The 20,990-nt window shown below is 43.9% G+C and overlaps 1 protein-coding gene across 7 annotated transcripts in view; it reads left to right on the top strand.

Annotated features, from left to right (window-relative positions):
• LOC137257702 (WD repeat-containing protein 7-like) overlaps positions 1-20,990 on the top strand; it is a 56,932-nt gene that overhangs the window by 20,576 nt on the left and 15,366 nt on the right. For 4 of the 7 annotated variants that reach the window (XM_067795091.1, XM_067795089.1, XM_067795093.1 and 1 more), the window contains 15 exons: positions 231-318; positions 986-1,157; positions 2,577-2,659; positions 3,416-3,575; positions 4,101-4,318; positions 5,017-5,212; positions 6,871-7,200; positions 7,649-7,786; positions 8,444-9,224; positions 9,645-9,882; positions 10,431-10,620; positions 11,362-11,565; positions 11,807-11,993; positions 13,451-13,721; positions 14,140-14,222. In XM_067795091.1, coding sequence (XP_067651192.1) covers positions 231-318; positions 986-1,157; positions 2,577-2,659; positions 3,416-3,575; positions 4,101-4,318; positions 5,017-5,212; positions 6,871-7,200; positions 7,649-7,786; positions 8,444-9,224; positions 9,645-9,882; positions 10,431-10,620; positions 11,362-11,565; positions 11,807-11,993; positions 13,451-13,721; positions 14,140-14,222 — 3,339 coding nt within the window. The remainder of the gene's footprint in view (positions 1-230; positions 319-985; positions 1,158-2,576; positions 2,660-3,415; positions 3,576-4,100; positions 4,319-5,016; positions 5,213-6,870; positions 7,201-7,648; positions 7,787-8,443; positions 9,225-9,644; positions 9,883-10,430; positions 10,621-11,361; positions 11,566-11,806; positions 11,994-13,450; positions 13,722-14,139; positions 14,223-20,990) is intronic. The other 3 variants (XM_067795090.1, XM_067795095.1, XM_067795094.1) reach the window with 1 other exon arrangement.

Below are 20,990 nucleotides of genomic sequence, written 5' to 3'. Positions count from 1 at the left end.
TGTTGAAATGCTACCATTGTATATGTTAAGTGTCACTAAATATAAATATGGAAAATGTTTTTGTTCATCTTGTAAGTATCATATATATACTACATCATCTTGCATGTTATTGATGTATAATTCTTAAAACTGTAAACGATCCCAGAAATTGTCCTTACAGTGCAATACTGTGAGGTCTGGCCAACAGAACTGTCGTTGTATGTATTGAGTTTTTGTTTGTCTCATTTCAGTGCAAGTCCTGACAGCCCCGACTACCATCGACAGCACCAACCAACATCTCCACATGCTTACTATATACTCGATCTGTATGCAGATCAGGTATGAAGTCTTTGTAGGCCATGTTTTGGTTTTGCTAAAATTCTTCAAGTATTCAAAATTGTATTATATGATTACACAGCCAAACTGGTACACAGACTGAGGTGCAAGCAGTGATAATGAAACACTGCAGATATTAACATTGTGGTCCCAGTGTTCAAAACAGGCTATGTCCTGTGTTATCCTTGAGCATCCAGTCGTCACACCTGCATTACCATTGTATTTCCTTTCCTCAACGCAAACCTCATCTTACCGACACTTGAATTGTGGCCCCAATCTTTAAGTCAGACTATGACCATACCCTAGAGATCCTTGTCCCCAAACAGCGCCTTACCTCGTCTTCAAGGCGAGCAACATTCAGCATCATTATAACAATCCCTGTCCACAAACAACCCCCAGCACCACTCTTGCCGTCTGTCTTGAAATCCAGCGCGACAACAGGTCCAGACCAGTTTTGAAATCAAAAGTCAGAATTTCTTCAATGAAGTTTGCTTTAATTAAGCACAAAACCATTTTTCTCTAACTTCATTATCTTAGAAGGCTTTGTTTGCCTGACTTATTGGAAAGTATAAGTACATCTTATTGTTAATGTCTTTGTAATGATATAAGTTTGATACTGATAAGTCTATACGACATTGTTGCATAAATCTCTTCTTATTTTGCCCCTCAGTCCTTGGTGTGTTCACCAGCCATGATGTTTTTCCGGAGCAATGGTGAGACTGCCCCAAGGAGGCTTTTACTGCGAGGAGATTCAGAAGGACGTGTTGTCATCTGGAAGCTGCCTGAGGTGTCAGAGAGACAGATGACCCTTGTGCGACAAGAGAGCTTCGACAGACTGCCAGGTACATGTAATGTATTTAGCAACTGGATACTTCCTAGATGTATGCTTGAAACCATATAAGGGGATCACAAGACATTGATTAGGAACGCTTCATATTCCAGATCATTATCCATTTGGAATGTTTCCTGGTGGATATATACAATTATCTTACCTCACACGTAAATGCTATTTTCTGATTGGCTAAGCGGTCTTCTATTATTTTCAAGTATCTCACGTACAAGTGAGGTATACTGCAATGCACCCTGCTGCCAATGGCAACTCGTTCAGTACTTTATGGTAGTACTTCATCTCTAATAGTATTGAATCATGCATGATGCGAGGCAAATTACCGATGTTTTGCAAATGCAAATGGATGGAAGGGCGATAACTCTAAATTTGTTTTTGTTGTTTAGTCTCCAAAATCTAGCGATGGCTACCAAAAAGATTTGCCTTGCATTGCAGTAAATACCTATTCACAAAATGCTCAAATGTAGTCCCTGTGAATATTGAGCAGTGGAATTACACTTCTATGATTTTACTTAGACAATACCTGCAGGAAAAACAGCAAGATGCAAGATTTGAATTGTTTGATTCACACAGGTTGGTACAGTCTGATTCCCATGCTTGAAACAGTTCGAAATTAACATTGAGGTGTTTGGCAAGATAAATACATTGTTCACTGGTCCCTTCGGTGCCCATGGGTTGATGTACCCTTGATATTTGTTCGGGCTCAGGGAACATAAACAAACATCGAGGGTACATCAACCCTTGCCTTTCCACCCTCATGACAAGTGAACAACTGTAACATGATCCAGGAACATGTAAGATGCCCCTTAGCAGCTATAGTATGTTAACAACAACTTCTGTTCTGCATGGAGACAACTCAAATCAAGTGTTTTATTAGGAAAGAAATCATTTGATCTGTTGTAGAACTAAAAATGGGATGGATTTCTGACAGACGGTCTAAATGTGCACCTAGCCAGCCCGGTAGTGTGGTAGAACTTGAGATGTTCCATACATCTGAGTAAATCCTTGGCATATCTTGGGGTATCGTCTGGTACCATTTTAAAGTTACCAGCGCTGATGTTTGCTGGGTTTTGGCTCGTTTCATACACTGCTAAAAATCATATGATGCAGCAGTGGCTTGATGGAAGGCTCAGTGACAGTATAGTTGTATGGAATCATGATTGATCATAGTTTACTAGACCACATATTACTGGACAAGAATAAAGTTTCGGCCTAGTGACCAAGGATGATAGATTGTTCCATGTGTGTTCCAACATCACAGTCCCTTAAGTGCATTACTTTCCTAGCCCTTTCTGCAATGCAAAGCCCTAGCATGACTAGATTTCCTCAGAATCACTAATCTTACTTTGTTTCTGGTGAATTTGAAAGGAATTATTATCATAGACTAATCATTAGTCTACTTCTAACCTTGCAGCCCTCCCTCCCCGCTGTAAGACCACATTGCAAGAGGTCTGGGACAGTCTGTATAGGCCCCCAGCTGGAGTTCTTGATGGTCTGGTAGGTACATAATGTCCAGACAGGCACTGTCTAACTAGAAGGCTTCATGTGCATGTTTACATCACGTTTTGTTTAAGTGATAAGGCATGGCATTGTTACAAGGTTTATTTCAGGTAAAGTGACATTTATTCTTCAATAATTTAATGGTGACAGGAATTGCCCAACTACATATTAATGATGGTTGCTTTATGGTTCTCCACCTAGTTTAGATATTCCTTGTAATTTTATGATCACTTGGGATTTTCTCAGAGAGGCCATCAATGTTTCTGCTCCTTTCTGAACTTTAATTTCAGACTTCGAATAAACCTAGGCCCTGCCTTACCTACTTGTATAAATCTAGAGAACATAGCTTGAGTTGTTTCATTCAGGTCAAGAATGAACTGAAAGATGTGTCCTTGCATTGTTGTTAAACCAACATTGATAAATGATGCATTTATATCTTGCCATCCCACTGAAGTGAATGTTCATGGCGCTATTTTATTATTATCTTTTGCACTTTCCATTCTCAGCTACCTCGAGAATATATAAAATTTAGAATGCAAAGTGGAAGTCCATACAATTTTTGCCATCAGTTAGAATGATGACCCTTTAGTTCAGAATACCAACTGAAAACATGTATATGTTTACTCTATTGAGTGTTGGCGCTTTTTTAACTTTATACTGTCAGGGTGAGACTTTTTGTGAAAATGTGAAAGAATAATAGACCCAAAAGTTCAGTACTTTATTGTGATTATCGTGTTTATGTTGTGCTATCAGTGTGATGAGAACAGTCAGTCCCTCCACATCTCGTCCACAATTTACATCCCATCACAAGGAAAGCTGGTTTGTGGCCGCATAAATGGTACCATTGTCATTGTCCCAGCAACACAGAGTGTCATGCTCCAACTTCTCACCACGAAGACACTCAAAGCAGACAGTAAGTCCTTTCAGTTAGGCTTTAACCCCAGCCTCGACATAATACAACACATATCTACAACTTCATTACCATGATACCTATAATTCATTAGAATGCTGGAGATGTGAATGAAACAAATTGAAAATGTCAAACAAAACTGTTGACAACCAGTTTATTCCTTTATCTGGTTGGCAATAAAAAGCATTGCATTCACAGTTCCTTATAGGACAAATGTTTCTTCCTTACAATGTCCCATCTCTCATATCTCTATTTTAGAAACAAGTGATTGTGATTTACCAACATAATGATAACGAGAAGTGAATAAAGAAAGACGAGATGGGTGGTTAGGCTGCTGACTTGGTTGTCACATGTCCTCATACTGAAGATGTTCGATATTTTGGAGACCGCCTCCAGATAGCTGTAATATTGCTGAGTGCAGCATTAAGCAACATACAAAAGGACACTGAAGTGTTATCTGCCATCCCAGTAAAGTTGCTGCAAAGTAAAACGTAATGGTTGTTATGATAGCTATGTCCTCCCTATCAGATATTCCCACCAAGATCTTGCAAGGACATGATGGCAGAGTGACATGTCTACTGTACCCCTTCAACGAGAGTACACGCTATGAACCGCAACATCTGCTGTCTGGAGGAGCTGACTTCTCCGTCATCCTGTGGGACATGAACTCTGGCTACAAGATCCACACCTTCACTGTACATGGCGGAGAGCTCACACAGATGTTGGTGCCTCCAGGGAACTGCAATGTAAGCACTTACCAAAGGCCTCTTGATCTTCCTATTTTTAGTTGTCATTTGTTGTAATTTTCAATTTTACCGCCATATATGACTGAAGATAAGGTGATGTCATATTTAAGCCAAGTCTCTAACATGACACTTTACATCACTGGACAAACTGTATATCTGGTACATAAGCCAGATCACCAGCCTGTGTACATCTTCTCATCATGAGCAGTGATCAGAAGTTTGATGTCAACAAATCTGTATTGTTATTTCTGTTGCAATCTTGTAATGAAATGTGTTCTTTGCATGTGCGTTTGTAATCAAGTATGATTGTATATATTATTCTTAATTTTACTTAAGTCATTTTGTTAGTATGGACTTTTCTTCTAGCAGCTTTTTTGATGTACCAATGAAACATGTTTGTTATAAGAAGAGAGTCTTACACCCTGGTCCTCACAAGTTTTCATCATTGTACCAAAGGCACAATTTACTTGGATGTTTAGACTGGCTTACCTAGGTATGATCAATGTAATGGTTCTTCACAATATCAGTGGATTAGCCCTATCGAGTGTCATATGGAAGACAGATTTGGTTCTCTTTGGGTACGGTATGAGTGGCTCATTTTGGTGTTCCTTATTGTGATATTGCCAAAAGGGGCATATAGAATACCACTGACCTTGCTTTCTGCTGATATTACCATAGAACATATTAAACATTTTCAGACTCGGATCCTGTCTGCTGTTTGTTCGGTTGCAAGTGATCACTCTGTAGCCCTCCTTAGCCTGAAGGAGAGGAAGTGTATCATGTTGGCAGGGCGCCACTTGTTTCCTGTTCAGACAATCAGATGGCGCCCCCTGGATGACTTCATGGTTGTCAGCTGCTCTGATGGCACAGTCTATGTATGGCAGATGGAGACAGGTTAGTCTGATGTAGTTACATTGAAGCTGGATGATAATTGTTGACAATAATGTGTTTCATGAATTTATCTTGGTGCTTATCAATTTGTATGACGCATGTCAAGAAATGAATTGTGTACGTATGAAGTACTGAATGATCTTTCACAAAGTATGAAGTAGCCCTGTTCAGTTAGTCCATTTGACCATCATGGGGTCTGGTGAGTTGTATGTTAGAAAGAATGTCTACACAAGACAGTACAGGATTTATATGATGTAGCTATAGATGATTTTTGTGTCAGATTTTCATGAAGATATGTGGATATGATCCTTTGCCTTTTTGCCCATGTTGTGCTGACATGACATGAATGGATAGAACTACAGTCGAACCCCGTTTACTCAGACCCCACATATCCGGAAACCCCGCCTTCCGGACGATTTTTATGTGAAATGAAATGCGAATTAATTGTACACTCTTAACTGGACGGCGAATTTTCATACCTTTCCCATGGAAAAATTTTCCAGTTATCCGGATGGAGAAATCTGTGCAATGTTCATGTGTATGTGTCACGTCAATACCATTTACTGCATAGCTATGTGATTTCTTTCTTAATCTATTGGAAGGCATTTGATGTGAATTGACTAATTAGCCATCAAAACACTAGGTTCGCATGTCACTCGGGTTGTTCATTAGGATTTGGCGCGTGTGAGAACATCTCATCAGTAACGAAAACACATGTTAAGTAGGATTAAGGTAAACTACACTAATTGTACTGTATATAACACTTATAAATTGACCCCTGCTATCTGTCGCGATGCAAGTTAAAAATAGCCTCCCACATGATCCAAGTCATGTGATCCCGTCCGGAAGTTTACTTTCTGCAGACAGCATATGTTCGACGCGATGTCATAAGTTTTTAGTGCTTTTGAAATTAAAAAAACAATATGCAATTTCCAAAATAGAAACTTTTTGTTTCGATTTACGTTTTTCATGTAACTTACCATCTGTAGCTTCACACGCTACATGATTACGTCCGAGACAACCTGACAAATGGTAACCTGTGTACCGCCTTCCATGTATTATTACTGTTATTATTACTGTACTATTACTGTTATTACTATTGACTGTTGATTTATTGATATACGTACATAAAATTTTTTTGTGTTTTCACTTAATTTCCGCGTGTTGCTTGTTTGATCCAGTTGACTGGACGTCTCGCTATCCTGATGATTTTCGAGTGAAACCAAAATGTCCGAATAAATGGGGTTCGACTGTACTTAAATATGTTAAATGAAGCATAGTGAAAAGGGACAATTTTGTCTCACTGATGGGTTCTGAATAAGCCTGTAATTATATGCATGTGGCAGGGGCGGATACAGCTTTTTGAGAAAGGAGCTGATGCACACTTCATTTTCATGAGAGTTTCAATGATCATTTCCCCTCTGTATCCGCCTGAGTGTGGACTTGCGTGAAACAAATTGTATTCAAAGGATGAGATGCTTAGAGACCTGACAATGTGTTTGCTAATTGAACAGAAGACAAGTGAACATTTGTTTCAGGCTATAGCTGTTCTCCTTTGTGACATTGCATTGATATTGTCACATATGCTCACTGCACAGGACATTGCTGACACAGCATAAACTTTTAGTACTCACTGTCTCTCTATTTCATTTTGTTTGCAGGCCATCTCGATCGAGTTGTCCATGGCATTACTGCAGAGGAGATACTCAACAACTGTGATGAAAATGCCACACCGATGGAGAGTCTGACCAATCCTAGTCTAACGCTGGCCCAGGCACTGAAGAGACGGAATCTGGCAACGTTCAAGAATCTGGCTCAGCAAAAACTACAGCAGCAACAAGCAGCTGCCCAACATCATCAGCAGCTAACACAGAGGCCACCACCAGAGATGCTCAAACCTACCGGGTACCCCCTGCTTATACAAGGAGTGAGGACCAACACGAGGGATCCTGACTCTCATGTACTTTTCTTTGACACAGAGGCCTTAATTGGTAAGTACCAGGAAGTGTTACAGGATATATCCATTGCAGTTTCATAATCTAAGTATATGGACATGAATGATTTGACCTGTTGAGTATTTTGTTAAGATGGTAGGATAACCTTGTGGTTGAGATGTGTATCTTTCATTATGAAGACTTTTTTGGGTTACAATGTGTAAAGCCAGTTTTACAGGAGATAGTATTAGGCCATCAGCACTCATAATTTGACAAATATTTTCTCCATTTAACACTGCCCCTTTACATTTGGTTTTGTAATACTGAAATCTGATATGTTTTGCTGAGGACATCACTCTTTTGTACCAAAATGTCAAAGGTGTCATGAAAGATGACAGAAAATATTGCTGACATGGAGATTAAAAATCTTCAGTCATAAAAATCTTCAGTAGTGTATTATTATAGTGACTCAGGAGATCAAATGAGACTGTCGTTGTGTGTGCAGTGCAACTCTTGACGGAGGAGTATGCCACCATGTCCCCTGGGGAGCTGGAGGCAAGAGGACTCATTGGGATGACAGAGGACCAGCTCATCAAGTCATCCGGTGGCATGGAGCTGTCAGACACACAGCAGAAACTCATGGGTAAATACTGTCATCACTATACCTAGCTGTGTCTCTTCATGGTCCTCAACATTAATGGTAGCAGGCACGTGAGACCATGTCATGTTAATCAGTGTAGTTACCTGTGCCAGTAATCTGTGATTGTGGCTTTGTATCGCAGATTCACCTGATGGGAATGCTTGTATTGGAATGCATGCATCTCACCTAGCTTCACAGGATGGGGCAGGTGAGACCCAGTCATCTGAACTGCTGCAATTTGCTGTGCTTGGCTCTGTCTCTTACATGTGACAGGTGTCAAAGATTGTGTGTTCATGTCTCAGATTCACCAGATTATAATAAGTTTTTCAGGATGATACTGTGCTAGTATGTACACCAAAGTACGATTGAAACCTGCAACATCTGTGATGCTTTGTCAGATTATCACTAACACTCTCTTACATTAGCAGTAATGTGATTTTATAGAAACTCAATATGAAATAATTAAGACCTTTAGTTTATTTAAGTTTTTAGTTTATTCTCTGACTACCTCCTTCATGTGCGTTAAATTTCAGTGTTATTGAAAAGTTAATGTACTTATTTTCTTGTGAGGTCTAAGTAAAGAGGCAAAAAGTTATTTCATGTTTGAAGGAATTGTCCTTGGTTGAATTCCACACCAACAGTTGTAATCAATGTCCACAGGTTTCATAGCCAAGGCTAAAGAAAAGGCAGAAAATGTTGGTCAGAAGATACAAGCTAAGGCTGAGACAGCTGGATTAGTTCCTACACCAACAGGTGGCCGTTTAACTCCCACAAGACTGAGTTCAACTCCGTCAAGGCGAAGTAACACCAAGCCTGATGGCCTTATTGTTAATGACAACCTCACCCTGGAGATCGCTCAGTTCTTCATGTCATGTCTTCATGCATGGGGCCTGGATCCAGATCTTGACAGACTGTGTGTTAACAAACTGGGCCTGCTGAAACCTCAGTGCCCTATATCATTTGGCCTGCTGTCTCGCCAGGGTCACATGTCCCTGATGCTGCCTGGATGGCACAAGCGGGTCTGCCAGGAGGAGTTAGTAGGCATCAGCGGCGACATTGGAAAGGCAACTCTTGCTGATCAGGCTCGGACTGCAGCTATGAAGGGGATGGATAAAGGTACTGCTGATGATTCCAGTAAAAAGACACTGCTTGCACAGAGATCTGGCAGTGTCCCATTTGATGTGGAACACCTACTGTTCAGTGATGGGGATATGGAAAGTGATCCTCGACAAGGCTCAGCTTGTGAAGAGCCGAAGGTGGAGAGCAGGCCACCTGTGTCAGCCCTAAAGGAAGAGACCAGGATCTTCTCTGCCAAGGCTAGATGGAAGATCTCCAGTGGTGTGACCACTCAGCACCTTCTCAGTGTAATCTCAGTTGCCAACACACTGATGGGGATGAGTCATGCCAGCTTTATCTTTGGCAAACAAAGCAGATCAAGAAGGTTAGTGCCAAGCATTAAGGCTGCACGTTAGCCCTTTGTCTTAAAAACTTCAAAAATGGAAGTTAACCAGTTGTCTTGTTTTTGTGTGTAATCATACAAGAATGGTTAGATTGAAGTTTCTTTTGCTCTGTTGTCCTGTGATTTTATAGCCACCAAGCTGCAGTTCTTTAGCAGTTTATTCATTTATGTTTTGTATGGGTATTGCAATGGATACCATTCATCTCTATCAGACATACAAGATTTCATTGCTGGAGCAAAATGTTTGAAAGCAGATAATATTTCTTCTCCAAATTTTGTTCATATGTAGGCCCTGTGTTCATGTTCTATGTGACAACCTGATGTTATGAAAATTTCCATGGCTACACCTTTAACTTAGACTATCTCTTTATTTATGCAACCAAATGATATTTTTTGATGTAGCAGGAAAGGCACTGGTTCCTTCACCAGTCACCATGGCATCATCATGAATGAGACCGACAGTGATGCAGGTAGTGAGGATGAGGACAGTGTCGGCATCCTGCAGGCCCAGATAAAGCAGGGTTGGAGTCTGCTAGCAGCTCTGCACTGTGTGCTGCTGCCTGAGCTGGTCGGTCCAGCTCACTATCAGTCTCCACAGCTGGAGATGCTGGCTCGCAGATGGCAGGATCGCTGTCTAGAGGTGAACACTTTACTCTCGGGTACCAAGCTGGTCCTGCTTTGTTGAACCTCAGCATATTCCTTAGCTCAATACTTTAGTTGTATATTGTGTTTCCAAACAGTAGTCTTTATGAAAAGAAAGATAATTTATGTTCCTATTATTTATATTTTTTTTTTGTTCATAATGTATTTTCTGTTTCAAAGAAATACATTTCAATAACTGAACACCGTTTTTTTTTTATGTTAAAGTGTCTTTCCAATGTGTATAGAAATTGTCAGCTAAAGATTCAATCTACATGATTAATTACACAGTGTATGCATCAAGCTGAACAGAATTTCAGCTTAATTAAATTTTCCAGATATCTGGCTGATGTCAGTGGTGCTAAAACCATGATGAATTGAAATCATTAAATACACATCAAAATGCATTTTTCAGTCAGGAAACGAGAATATTCAAGCTGTTGAAAGCAGCAGTAGACATAACGTAAGGGATGGATACAAAGGAAGCATAAATGTGTGGCAGCACTATATGTGCTGTCTTTGTGACTGTGTTGATGTTATCTGTGACAGATAAGAGAGGCAGCCCAGGCTCTCCTGTTGGCAGAGTTGCGTCGGATTGGTCCCGAAGGGAGGAAAGCAATTATAGATGAATGGTCTCCATACCTGCCCACTTATGTGGACCCCCAGCACAGCCTGCTGAGTGACCCCCAACGTGGGGAGGACGACGAGGAAGATGAGGATGATGAACAGATGCTGGCAGGTGAGCGAGAACTTTCTGTACCTGAATAGTCATCAGCAAAGAGGAAGTAATCAACATGCTGGGGTTTCCCCATCTGTCCCTGAATTCTTATTCTCTAAGACTAATCAAATATAGGACAGTGAATAAAGATTAGGAATTCATTGTTGTTTTCTTCAGGTCCAGCAAAATGATCCATAAGGAAATTTCCAACGGGAAATGTGTGCCTTCATTAATTTTCAACCGTGGTTCAGCTGCTATATGGAGCAGTGGGGTAACCTAATGGTTAAACTTTCTGCACATCATGCTGAAGATCTGAGGTCAATTCCCCAAATGGGTACACTTTGCGAAGCCCATTTCTGGTGTCCCCTGACGTGATATTGCTGGCATACTGCTAAAAGCAGCATAAAACTCACTCCCTCTATTGCTGTGTGGGTTTGATATTGCTGATGTTATGTACGTTTTATCTCACTTACTCCTACTACAACAAAATAAATTGGTCATACTATAGTCCCAGAAGTGGTTGCATCAGCAATCTTTAGTCAAGATGATATCTTCTATTCTAGACATAATGTACTTGCCTGGCCTACAGGTTAATAATCATTCAAAAAGGTAGTATTGAGTAGCAAGTATATTTGCCCCACTGTTCATTAATCCATGATTTATTTTTATGGAACAGGAAACTACTTTTAAATCTCTATCAGTTGAAATTACGATAAGTTAGAAAAATGTAAGTATAAATATATGAATACACATTTCTTACAGGTGATTCTCCTGCCCACAAAGTATCAGTGTCATTTGAAAGTCGGCGAAAGCAGGCAACTGCTATTGTCATGTTAGGTGTGATTGGAGCAGAGTTTGGGCATGAGATAGAACCCAATCGGAGGAAGGTGGAGGAGATCAAAAAGGGCAAAAGGAATGTCCAAGAAGGATTCAGTCTCACGAACTACAACCTCTCCAGACACACTAGTGAGTATGGCATCATAAAAGTGTCAGGTTAGGAGTCTTGCTCAGAATTTTCTTGCTTCAAAATAATTTGTGTTGGTGAATTCTGTCAAGCTAAGTGATCAGATAATAGTGTTCATTCATCCATCCACCATTAGAGAATAGACGTCTCTGAATATTTTATCCCTGTCATAGGAGTTCTTCACCAGATTGTTACTGTTGAAAAGAAGACTTTCTTACCCTTATGTCTATGTTCACCTTGCAGGCAAGGCTCTAACATTCCTGCTACTGACGCCTCCCAGTCCCCGCCTACCTGCCAACACCCCTATCCGCCGTGCAGCTATTGACCTGTTGGGTAGGGGCTTCACTGTATGGGAACCATACCTGGATGTGTCCTCTGTGCTGCTGGGGCTGCTTGAGCTGTGTGTGGATGCAGACAGGCTTCTGCCCAGGTGAGTCTCACATCATCACCTGCATTCACTCGTATGAACACCTTTTGCTGTTTACAGCCTGAATCTCATTAAACATGTATTAGGAGCTGCCCAAAACAGTACATTTGTTAACAATTTTGTAGTATTTTGTGATCAGTTACAGTGATTATTATCGAACGTTATACCAAACTGGAACTACAGATGAGTGTCTTGTATCTCAGACTGTCATCCTTCTTAACACTTTATACTTCATACTTTTGAGATCAGTGTATACTTGGATGTGACATTACCTGTTAAGACCTGGTTTGGAATTGGTCTTCCTCAACCCATTCTTGTAGTAAAAGGTGACAGTGGGATCCGGTGGTCTGACTTGCCAACTTGGTTGACGCGTCAATTTGTCCCAGTTATGTAAATCAATGCTCATGATGTCAGTCACTAGATTGTCTGGTCCAGACTTGATTATTTTCAGACCACCATCATATAGCAGTGAAAACTGCTGAGTACAATGTTAGAAAACAAACATATGAAAAATTCTCTCAAACCAGTTTGTCCATTGACCAGATAGATACTAGTTGGTTACAAGAAGCGTTAATTCTGTGCAGCATGTATAAGTGTTGGATATGTTCGGCACCATTAATGATGGCATCTGAAGTTCCATTTCAAGTACTGCTATATTTTACAGTTTATTAGTATTAGTAATCTGAAACTTTACTGTATCCAGCTACTGTCTACAAGTTTTTTTGTTGCAAATAACACATCAATTCTGGGGTATAGTGGTATTGAAGTAATAGGATGCTTGTGAAGTTTAAACAATCAATGTAGTCTCTTCATTCAGTGTATCCAAATAAATTTGCTTGTATTTATTTACTGAACAAATGCAAGCCTTGGGGTGGCCTAGCAATGAAAGCATTGGCTTGCAACGCAGAAGACCCAGATTCAGGTCCCCTTATGGGCACAAAATATGAAGCCCATTCATTTCTGTTCTGCCCTGTCATGCCAAAAACAGCATAACCCATACTCTCTCACTTACTGAACAAATGCTGGCAACAGGTAGACTTTAACTTTCAAGCAATGAACAATGCACATCTTTGCAAATTGATGTATCCTCCTTATTGCTACTCACCAATGTATCGCTATTGGGAGCTTACCTCTGAAACACTGTTGGCAGCACAAGAACAAGAGGAAATTAAGAAGAATTGTTTACGCTGTTTTCTTAATGATTTATGTGCTGAATTTTAAGACACACTATCATATACTATGGCGTAAAGTAAAGTATGAATCCACGATGAAAAATTTAGAAAGTAAGCTGTAATGTATGTTATGGCTGAGATTACACTTTCTTAGTGGAGATTTTAGTACTCATGCAGGACTCAAACCTGCACCCTTGAGTCAGGCACCTAATCACCCAACGTGAGCCATCTAACACACTGACTTTATTGTTCAAGATATGATATGAGTTCTGCTGCCTCTGTTTGCAGCATGACCTATGGGCTCCCTCTAACCCCGGCAGCAGATGCTTGCAGATCTGCCCGTCATGCTTTGTCGCTGATAGCAACGGCCCGACCCCCAGCGCTTATAATCACCATGGCCAAAGAGGTAGCGCGATATAATGCTCTGGCACAGAACACCCAGTCTCAACATGCACAGATCCTCAACTCAGTGCTAGTCCGAGCTAAGCAAGAGATCCTTCATGTTATTGAGCTGCTGGTCGAAAAAATGCCTAATGATGTAGCTGATCTCATTTGTGAAGTAAGTATAGGGCTACCATTTAAAAGACACATAGACTTTTCAGATGCTTTTCCTCTCCCTTCCTCTAAATATAATATAATCAGTCTCAATGGTATTGATATCCTGATTGGATATTGGAAGTTCACGTTTGTTGAAAAAGTGACATTATAAGATTATAATTGACACACTTTTGGTATTATTAATCTTTTTATTTGTTATCAGTGTTTTGCTATCAAGTCCTCCGCCTAGATTTTGTAGGCCCTCTTAGCACTGTGATAGTCGTAAGTTACTGTTAATGTATGGCACTTATGACTGTCCTAGCGCTGAAAAAGCTTCACAACTCTGGGCCCTAGACTTTTGTGAAGGATCAGTAGATTGTTTAGGATGATGAAAGTGGAGATATCTTGTCTGAGGTCCTGTACAATGCTGTGTTTTCCAGGTGATGGATGTGACAATGCATTGTCTGGAAATAAGCCAGCTGAAGGCCAAGGGCTTGCAAGAACTCTTCCCGGCAATATGCAGGTAGGTGGGGCAAGGAAATAAGGAAGTACAATTTTATTAGTCTCTCTCACAGTCTGTGAACCACATTATTTCCCCTACTTCTGAGCCCTCCCTGCAGTTCTAAAGCCCTAAAAAAAGCAAGTGTAGATTTTCTTATGTTCAGGAATTGGAATCTCTGGGCTTCTAGGGGCTCCTTTTCAATTTACATGGGTTTATTTGTTACAATCAACATTTATATTCTTTTTCAGAAGAAGTCCTCCTTGGGGTACATATAAGCATTTTTATGTCCATTAAAAATCCCTACGACAGTTGTAACTATTTTGATAATAAAATATTTACAAAACAAAAAACTCGTTTTTGTCTTGTGGGACCACCTTTACAGGGCCCCCCAGGCCCCCTACAGCCAAGAGCAGGTAACTCTGGCCGTCTACCTCGCACCTCACTTTTCATGCTGTCGTTCGACTAGAAAGACGTGTGTGGTCCATTTAGATAGTTTTTGTGCTATCTGCCTACGGAATTATGAGTGAGAAAGAGTCAGCTACTGTATGTATGGTTCCTTTTCTTTCGCACGGGCGTTAGTTGGAATTTCTTGGCTGAAATTTTCATTCATATATTGTTGTAACTTTGCCGGTCGGGTCCTATCTTCCTGTCATTTGGCAGGCAAGATGGCGGTCTTTATAGTGCGGGAAGTGTTTCGCTTGCGTCTCACTTATTCCTACGTGTTTCTTATTAGTATGTTTTACATGCTAAGATGTCTTAACCCATTTGTTCTTGTTTCAGTCAAAATGGGGATGTTGGTTTTTAAGACTTTTCGTCTTTTTCATTGCATTACGCACTTGTGTGTGCACACTTGTTATTGCATTTATCCGCTTATACTTTCTTGTTTAGCTGGGTTAATGTATTTTGGCAATTTATTATCGCCCGTGCGTTTATATTTTGCATATTGTGTGTTCAATTGCGTATGTTTTCTGTACATCAGTTACCATTAGTTGGTTCTGATTGTTACAGTTTCGGGGTGCACCCAAGTCTTGGGTCTAGGCTCAGGCACGGGTGCTGTCCCTGTGGGAATCTCAGATCCAAGCTACGGCTCTGGTGTCGTTTTCCCAGCTGGCTCTAGGGGTTTTGCACCGAGCACCGGCTCGGGTGCAATTCCGCTTGCCGGCGCCGGTCCATCGGGTCTCGTACCGTTGGTCACCGGCAACCTAACTGGTGGTTCTCGAGCACCGGCTTTGCCGCCTGCCTCGGTTCCGCTCAGTGCATCGGGTGTCCCTGCTTCGGCAGCCGACCCCACAGGGTCTCGACACCCTGGTTCTTCAATGAGCCAGGGGTAGGCCGACTCGGACATCTCGGCTCTTTTGGGTCTGTTGTCCTTGTTGACGGGTCCCTTGTGCGTCGGGGTTACCGGCAACCTAACTGGTGGTTCTCGAGCACCGGCTTTGCCGCCTGCCTCGGTTCCGCTCAGTGCATCGGGTGTCCCTGCTTCGGCAGCCGACCCCACAGGGTCTCGACACCCTGGTTCTTCAATGAGCCAGGGGTAGGCCGACTCGGACATCTCGGCTCAGCTGGGTCTGTTGTCCTTGTTGACGGGTCCCTTGTGCGTCGGGGTTACCGGCAACCAAACTGGCGGTTCGAGCACCGGCTTTGCCGCCTGCATCGGTTCCGCTCAGTGCATCGGGGTCCCTACTTCGGCGGTCGATCTCACGAGGTCTCGACGCCTTCCTTTTTCGGCGAACCGACGGAGGCCGATTCGGAGCTTTTCGCTCCGTTCGTCCCCGGGGCAGGTACGCGAATGGATCGCGGTAGCACTGACCCGATTCCACGGAGTTTCGTCTTCCTGGGAAGTGTTTACTCCGTGCAGGGTAGCCGAGATCAAGGGGCTGTGCCGCAGGTGGTCGTCCCTGCGGACACCCCCGATCCCGCGGAGTTTCGTCTTCTTGGGGAAGCGTTTGCTCCGTGTAGGGTGGCTGAGGCTCAATTGCCTATTTTACCTTCACTCCCCAGTGAGGTAATTAATCCGCTCCTGTAGGGTAGCCGTTCGCGGTTCGATCTCCCAGAGCTTGACCGGCTACTTGATGGGGGACGATGCGCTATTTGACCCTCCCGTTGTCGACGAGTGCGTGTACGCCTCGATCGCGCTTGGGGGGTCGTCTGGCCACTGCCAGGCGTCGGCTTGTCAGGGTCGCCGCTTGCCGCTTTGTACCTCATCGAACCAGGTGTTGCGCTCGGTTTCCGCTCCTTTGAGGAGCAATATCGGAACGCCGTGCAGCAACTTAAGGTTGCGGTGCACTCAGCCTACCTCTGTCTTGCAGAGGCAGGTGGTGTCGCAGGAGGACGGGGACGAGGATTTTTCCTCGTCCACGTTAGAGCGGCAACTTACGGAGGTGCATTCACATTTGACGCGCGACTCAATGCGTTCACGAGTCAGATGATGTATGCTGTGATTGGCCTTCGTAGGTTATGGCTGTCGCCAGGTATTCACCGGCTACACAGCAGGCACTGCTGTCTCTGCCTTTCCGACTGGGCTTGACCCTGTTCCCGGGGGCTTTGACGGGTGTTAGTGAGGCTGCGGAGGCCGTTAGTCAATTCAAGGACTCTTAAGTCTTTTCTTGAACAACCCTCCACCTCTCGCTCGCGGCCTTCGGTCCTCAGCTCAAGCTATCCTGCGACTCAGTCTAAGGATGCGCCGAAGTGGACTGCTCCACTACAGGCACGAAAGAGCAAGGGCAGGGGTAAAGGGAGTACCTCCGGAGCCCTCAGTTGTCCCGTTGCAAGCGGCAATCTCTGCCGTCGGCCGGGACACTTTGCCTTCTACCCGAAATTCCTGTGGGTGGTCGCCTCCCGTTATTACTCAGGGATGGCCACACGCCACAGTGGAAGCGAGAGCTTACTCCTTTTGCCGGGATTCGCTGCACTCCGGTGCCGAAGTCGCCGGAAAAGGTGGCAATCCTCCGTGCCGAAATTCAGTCTTTACTGGACAAGGCAACTATAGAGATGGTTCCATCAGGACAGGAGACTATGGGGTTTTACTCCACTTATTTCCTGGTAACCGAAAAGAACGGAGGGTTCAGACCCATTCTAAATCTCAAGGGTTTGAACAACTTGATAGAGGTGCCGTCTTTCAAGATGGAGACACTGAGGTTAGTGATCTCGTCTGTAGAGGCAGGGGATTGACTTACGTCAATCGACCTCAAAGACGCATACCTCCATGTACCGATGCATCCCGAGTTCAGGAAATACCTTCGGTTTTCCTTCGACGGGGTTTGTTATCAGTTTCGCGTGCTCCCCTTCGGCATCTCCACGGCGCCAAGGGTGTTCACCAAACTCATGCTAGTACCAGTTCAGGTCGCCAGGGCGCAGGGCAACTTTTGTTTCCCGTACCTGGACGACTGGATCCTCAGAGCGCTCTCCCAACACCTAAGTCGAGAATCCACACAGCAGGTGATGGATATTCTCACCAGACTAGGTTGGGTTATCTATCTTAAAAATCAATTGGTGCCGAGGCAGGATCTGGTTTTCTTAGGGGCGAGGTTCGAGACAACCCGAGGGGTGGTTTCTCTGTCCCAAGAGCGCATTTTTAAGGTACAGGGCATAGTGTTAAGGTTCCTTCAGTCCCATATTGCCTCAGCACGGACGTGGCTTCAGTTGCTAGGCAACATGGCGGCGACGGTGGACATAGTCTGGCGTGCACGTCGGAGAATGCGTTCCATTCAGCAGGCGTTAGCACAACAGTGGTCCCACTCGGAGAGCTACGAGAAGAATCTGGCTATTCCCCAGTGGTTGATACGTCACTTGCGGTGGTGGACAGATACCGGGAATCTATTCAAAGGTTTACCTCTGATGACCCCGGTACCGTCGCTCACAGTTCAGACGGATGCCTCCCTCACAGGGTTGGGGGGGATGCGTCCTGGGCGACCTCGCGATGTCGGGACTATTGTCCGACCAAGAGGCGACCTTGCACATCAATGTGTTAGAGTTGAGAGCTGTGACGTTGGTGTTCGAACGCTTCGTGGATCAGGTTCGAAGCCGAGTGGTTTGTCTAGAGATGGACAACCAGACGGCGATGTCCTACATTCTGAAGCAGGGCGGCACTGTGTCTCCGTCGCTCCTTCAGGAGGCGTGGCAGTTTTCTACTATGGTGCGATCAGTTCAGCATACGGGTTATGCCTGTGTATCTCCCAGGGGTCGACAACGTGCGTGCAGATGCGCTCTCACGACGTGTTCTGGCTCCCCACGAGTGGTTGCTCGATCGGGAGATATTCGGGATTATCTCCCAGTTGTCGGGGTCGTTCTAGGTGGATCTGTTTGCCTCTGGAGTGACGAACTAGATTCCGGGGTTTTTGTTCGCGGATTCCTGATCCGAGAGCGATTGCCGCCGACGCCTTCCAGCGGGACTGGACGGACAGGGTGGTGTCGGCGTTTACGCCAATTCCCCTGATTTCCAAAGTTCTGTCTCAGCTTGCCACCCAACCAGCGCGGCTACTAGTGCTTCTCGCACCTCTGTGGCCGTCTCAACGCTGGTTTCCGGTAATACTCAGGTCGCTAGTGTAGCCGCCGGTACTATTACCGCGGCGACCGAACCTACTATCCCAGGACGGCCAGCCTCACCCCAATCCCCAGGATTCAGTGGGTGGTCTGGCCACTGTCCGGAATCGTCTCCAAAAGAGCGGAATTCCTGCATCAGTTGCAGACACAATTCTGGCTTCGTGGACGGATTCCACAAATGTACAGTGTGAGGATAGGTGAGCCTGTTATGCGCGCTGGTGTGGAAATAGAGGGATTCTCGATCCCTTTTCTTCGACTGTAGTTGAAGTATTGGAGTTCTTACCGTCTCGTTTAGAATCTGGCTTAGCCGCTTCTACGATTCGAGGCTACTCCCTGGCTATTTCAGCCTTCCACATACCCGTTGAGGGTGCCTTGTTGGGACAATACCCCCGGGTACAGCGTTTTCTTGCAGGCGTGGACAGACTGCGTCCGGTCGTGAAATTTGTCTCGAGTATTGGAATGGTTACCCACTCCTCTCGTTTATGACTTGGCCAACCCGTCGTTACAACTGTTAAGTTGGAAAACGACTTTTTAGTGGCGGTTACGTCTGGTAGACGTGTAAGCGACTTACACGTCATGTTTTCAGACCCGGATCTTACTATGTTCCATAAGGATCGGGTTAGCATTCGCTTACCGGATTCATACCGCCCAAAAAAATTCGATCATTCGCTTCGAATGACCGCGCCTATCGATCTAACTGGGTGCATGCTGCCTGCGTCGTCTGATAATACATACCGTAAGGTTCGTGTATTAGACGTTATGAAACCTCTTAAAGTTATTTTAAGAGAATAGCCTTGCTCCGTACGGAGAAACAGCTATTTTGCTGTTGTGGTGGCGGAATGGCTGGCTATCCGACTGATACGCAGGCTGCAAGGTCTATATACCTAAAGGCTTATCTCCCCAAAAAGGGGTTGTCAGCTCACTCAGTGAGAGCAGTGGCCACGTCAGAACCGTCATTACCAACTGAACAGACACTCACGAGAGTGTGCTCGGTTCGGTCAGTCAGACAGAATAGTTCTGCTCAAGCTGATTAAGCTTTGTTTGATAACTATATCTGTTTGCACTCGGTGTTGGGTAACTATCCATTCCCATTTTATCGGCGGTGATATTTGGTGATGGTTTCTTAGTCCCGCCCTCTTTGGCTGGGTGCCTTACTTTCCTTTCCATTTCCCTGCTTAGCTTGCTAGTGCGGTATGGACAAGGTTCAGTTTGGCGAGTGTCCCGTACGTCCAGGTCTCCAAACTTTGATTTGGGTGGGCGGGGTTTCTCATTTGGGATTTCCCAAATTCTAGCCAATGGGCATGTAAGCTTTGACAAGCGGGTCCTCAGCTTTGTCACGCCCCCGCCTTGATTGACATCAGCGGTCAGGTGACCAGGTCGGTGCCTTTTCTATTTCCGTGTGATTGTAGATTTGCACTTCGATCGAATGGACTGTTGCTGTCAGACAGAATACCACTCCCAATTGCTTCTCTTCGGGAGTCTGTTTAATGCTTATATGTACCCCAAGGAGGACTTCTTCTGAAAAAGAATTATACAAACCTGTAGAGGTTATGAATTCTTTGAAGAATGTCCTCCTTGGGGTACGGCCACCCGCCTCCCCTCATTCTGTCTGATACGTTCAGCATGAAAAGTGAGGTGCGAGGTAGACGGCCAGAGTTACCTGCTCTTGGCTGTAGGGGGCCTGGGGGGCCCTGTAAAGGTGGTCCCACAAGACAAAAACGAGTTTTTTGTTTTGTAAATATTTTATTATCAAAATAGTTACAACTGTCGTAGGGATTTTTAATGGACATAAAAATGCTTATATGTACCCCAAGGAGGACATTCTTCAAAGAATTCATAACCTCTACAGGTTTGTATAAATTTTCCCCTCTCCTGACTCATGCTTATTATGCTTATATCCTCCCTTTATGCAAAGATAGATGAACACTTGAAGTCTCTGGAAGTTCTCTTTCTTTTAAAGCTGGTGCATAATACACTCATACAGAGGAAGCCTCCCCATTTCCCGCCACATCGGTCATATGACCAGCCCTGTTTTACTCTCTCCTCCATCGCCTGGCGAGATGGTTGGAGGAAGGGTTCCCCAGAATGCTTCATCTGAACACTATGGCTTGAGATACAGGGTCGTCATCACCATAATCACTGATCTTCATTCTTCACAGGAGCATACACACTTGAATGTGCGATCGCATTTTGGGAATGCGAGCTATTCTACTAGACCAACGCATGCAGAATTAGCATCCTAACATT

This window comes from Haliotis asinina, chromosome 12 (assembly GCF_037392515.1).
Source record: "Haliotis asinina isolate JCU_RB_2024 chromosome 12, JCU_Hal_asi_v2, whole genome shotgun sequence".
NCBI lineage: Eukaryota > Metazoa > Mollusca > Gastropoda > Lepetellida > Haliotidae > Haliotis > Haliotis asinina.
The sequence above is the reverse complement of the archived record's forward strand: the minus strand, read 5'-3'. Positions and strand labels throughout refer to the sequence as shown.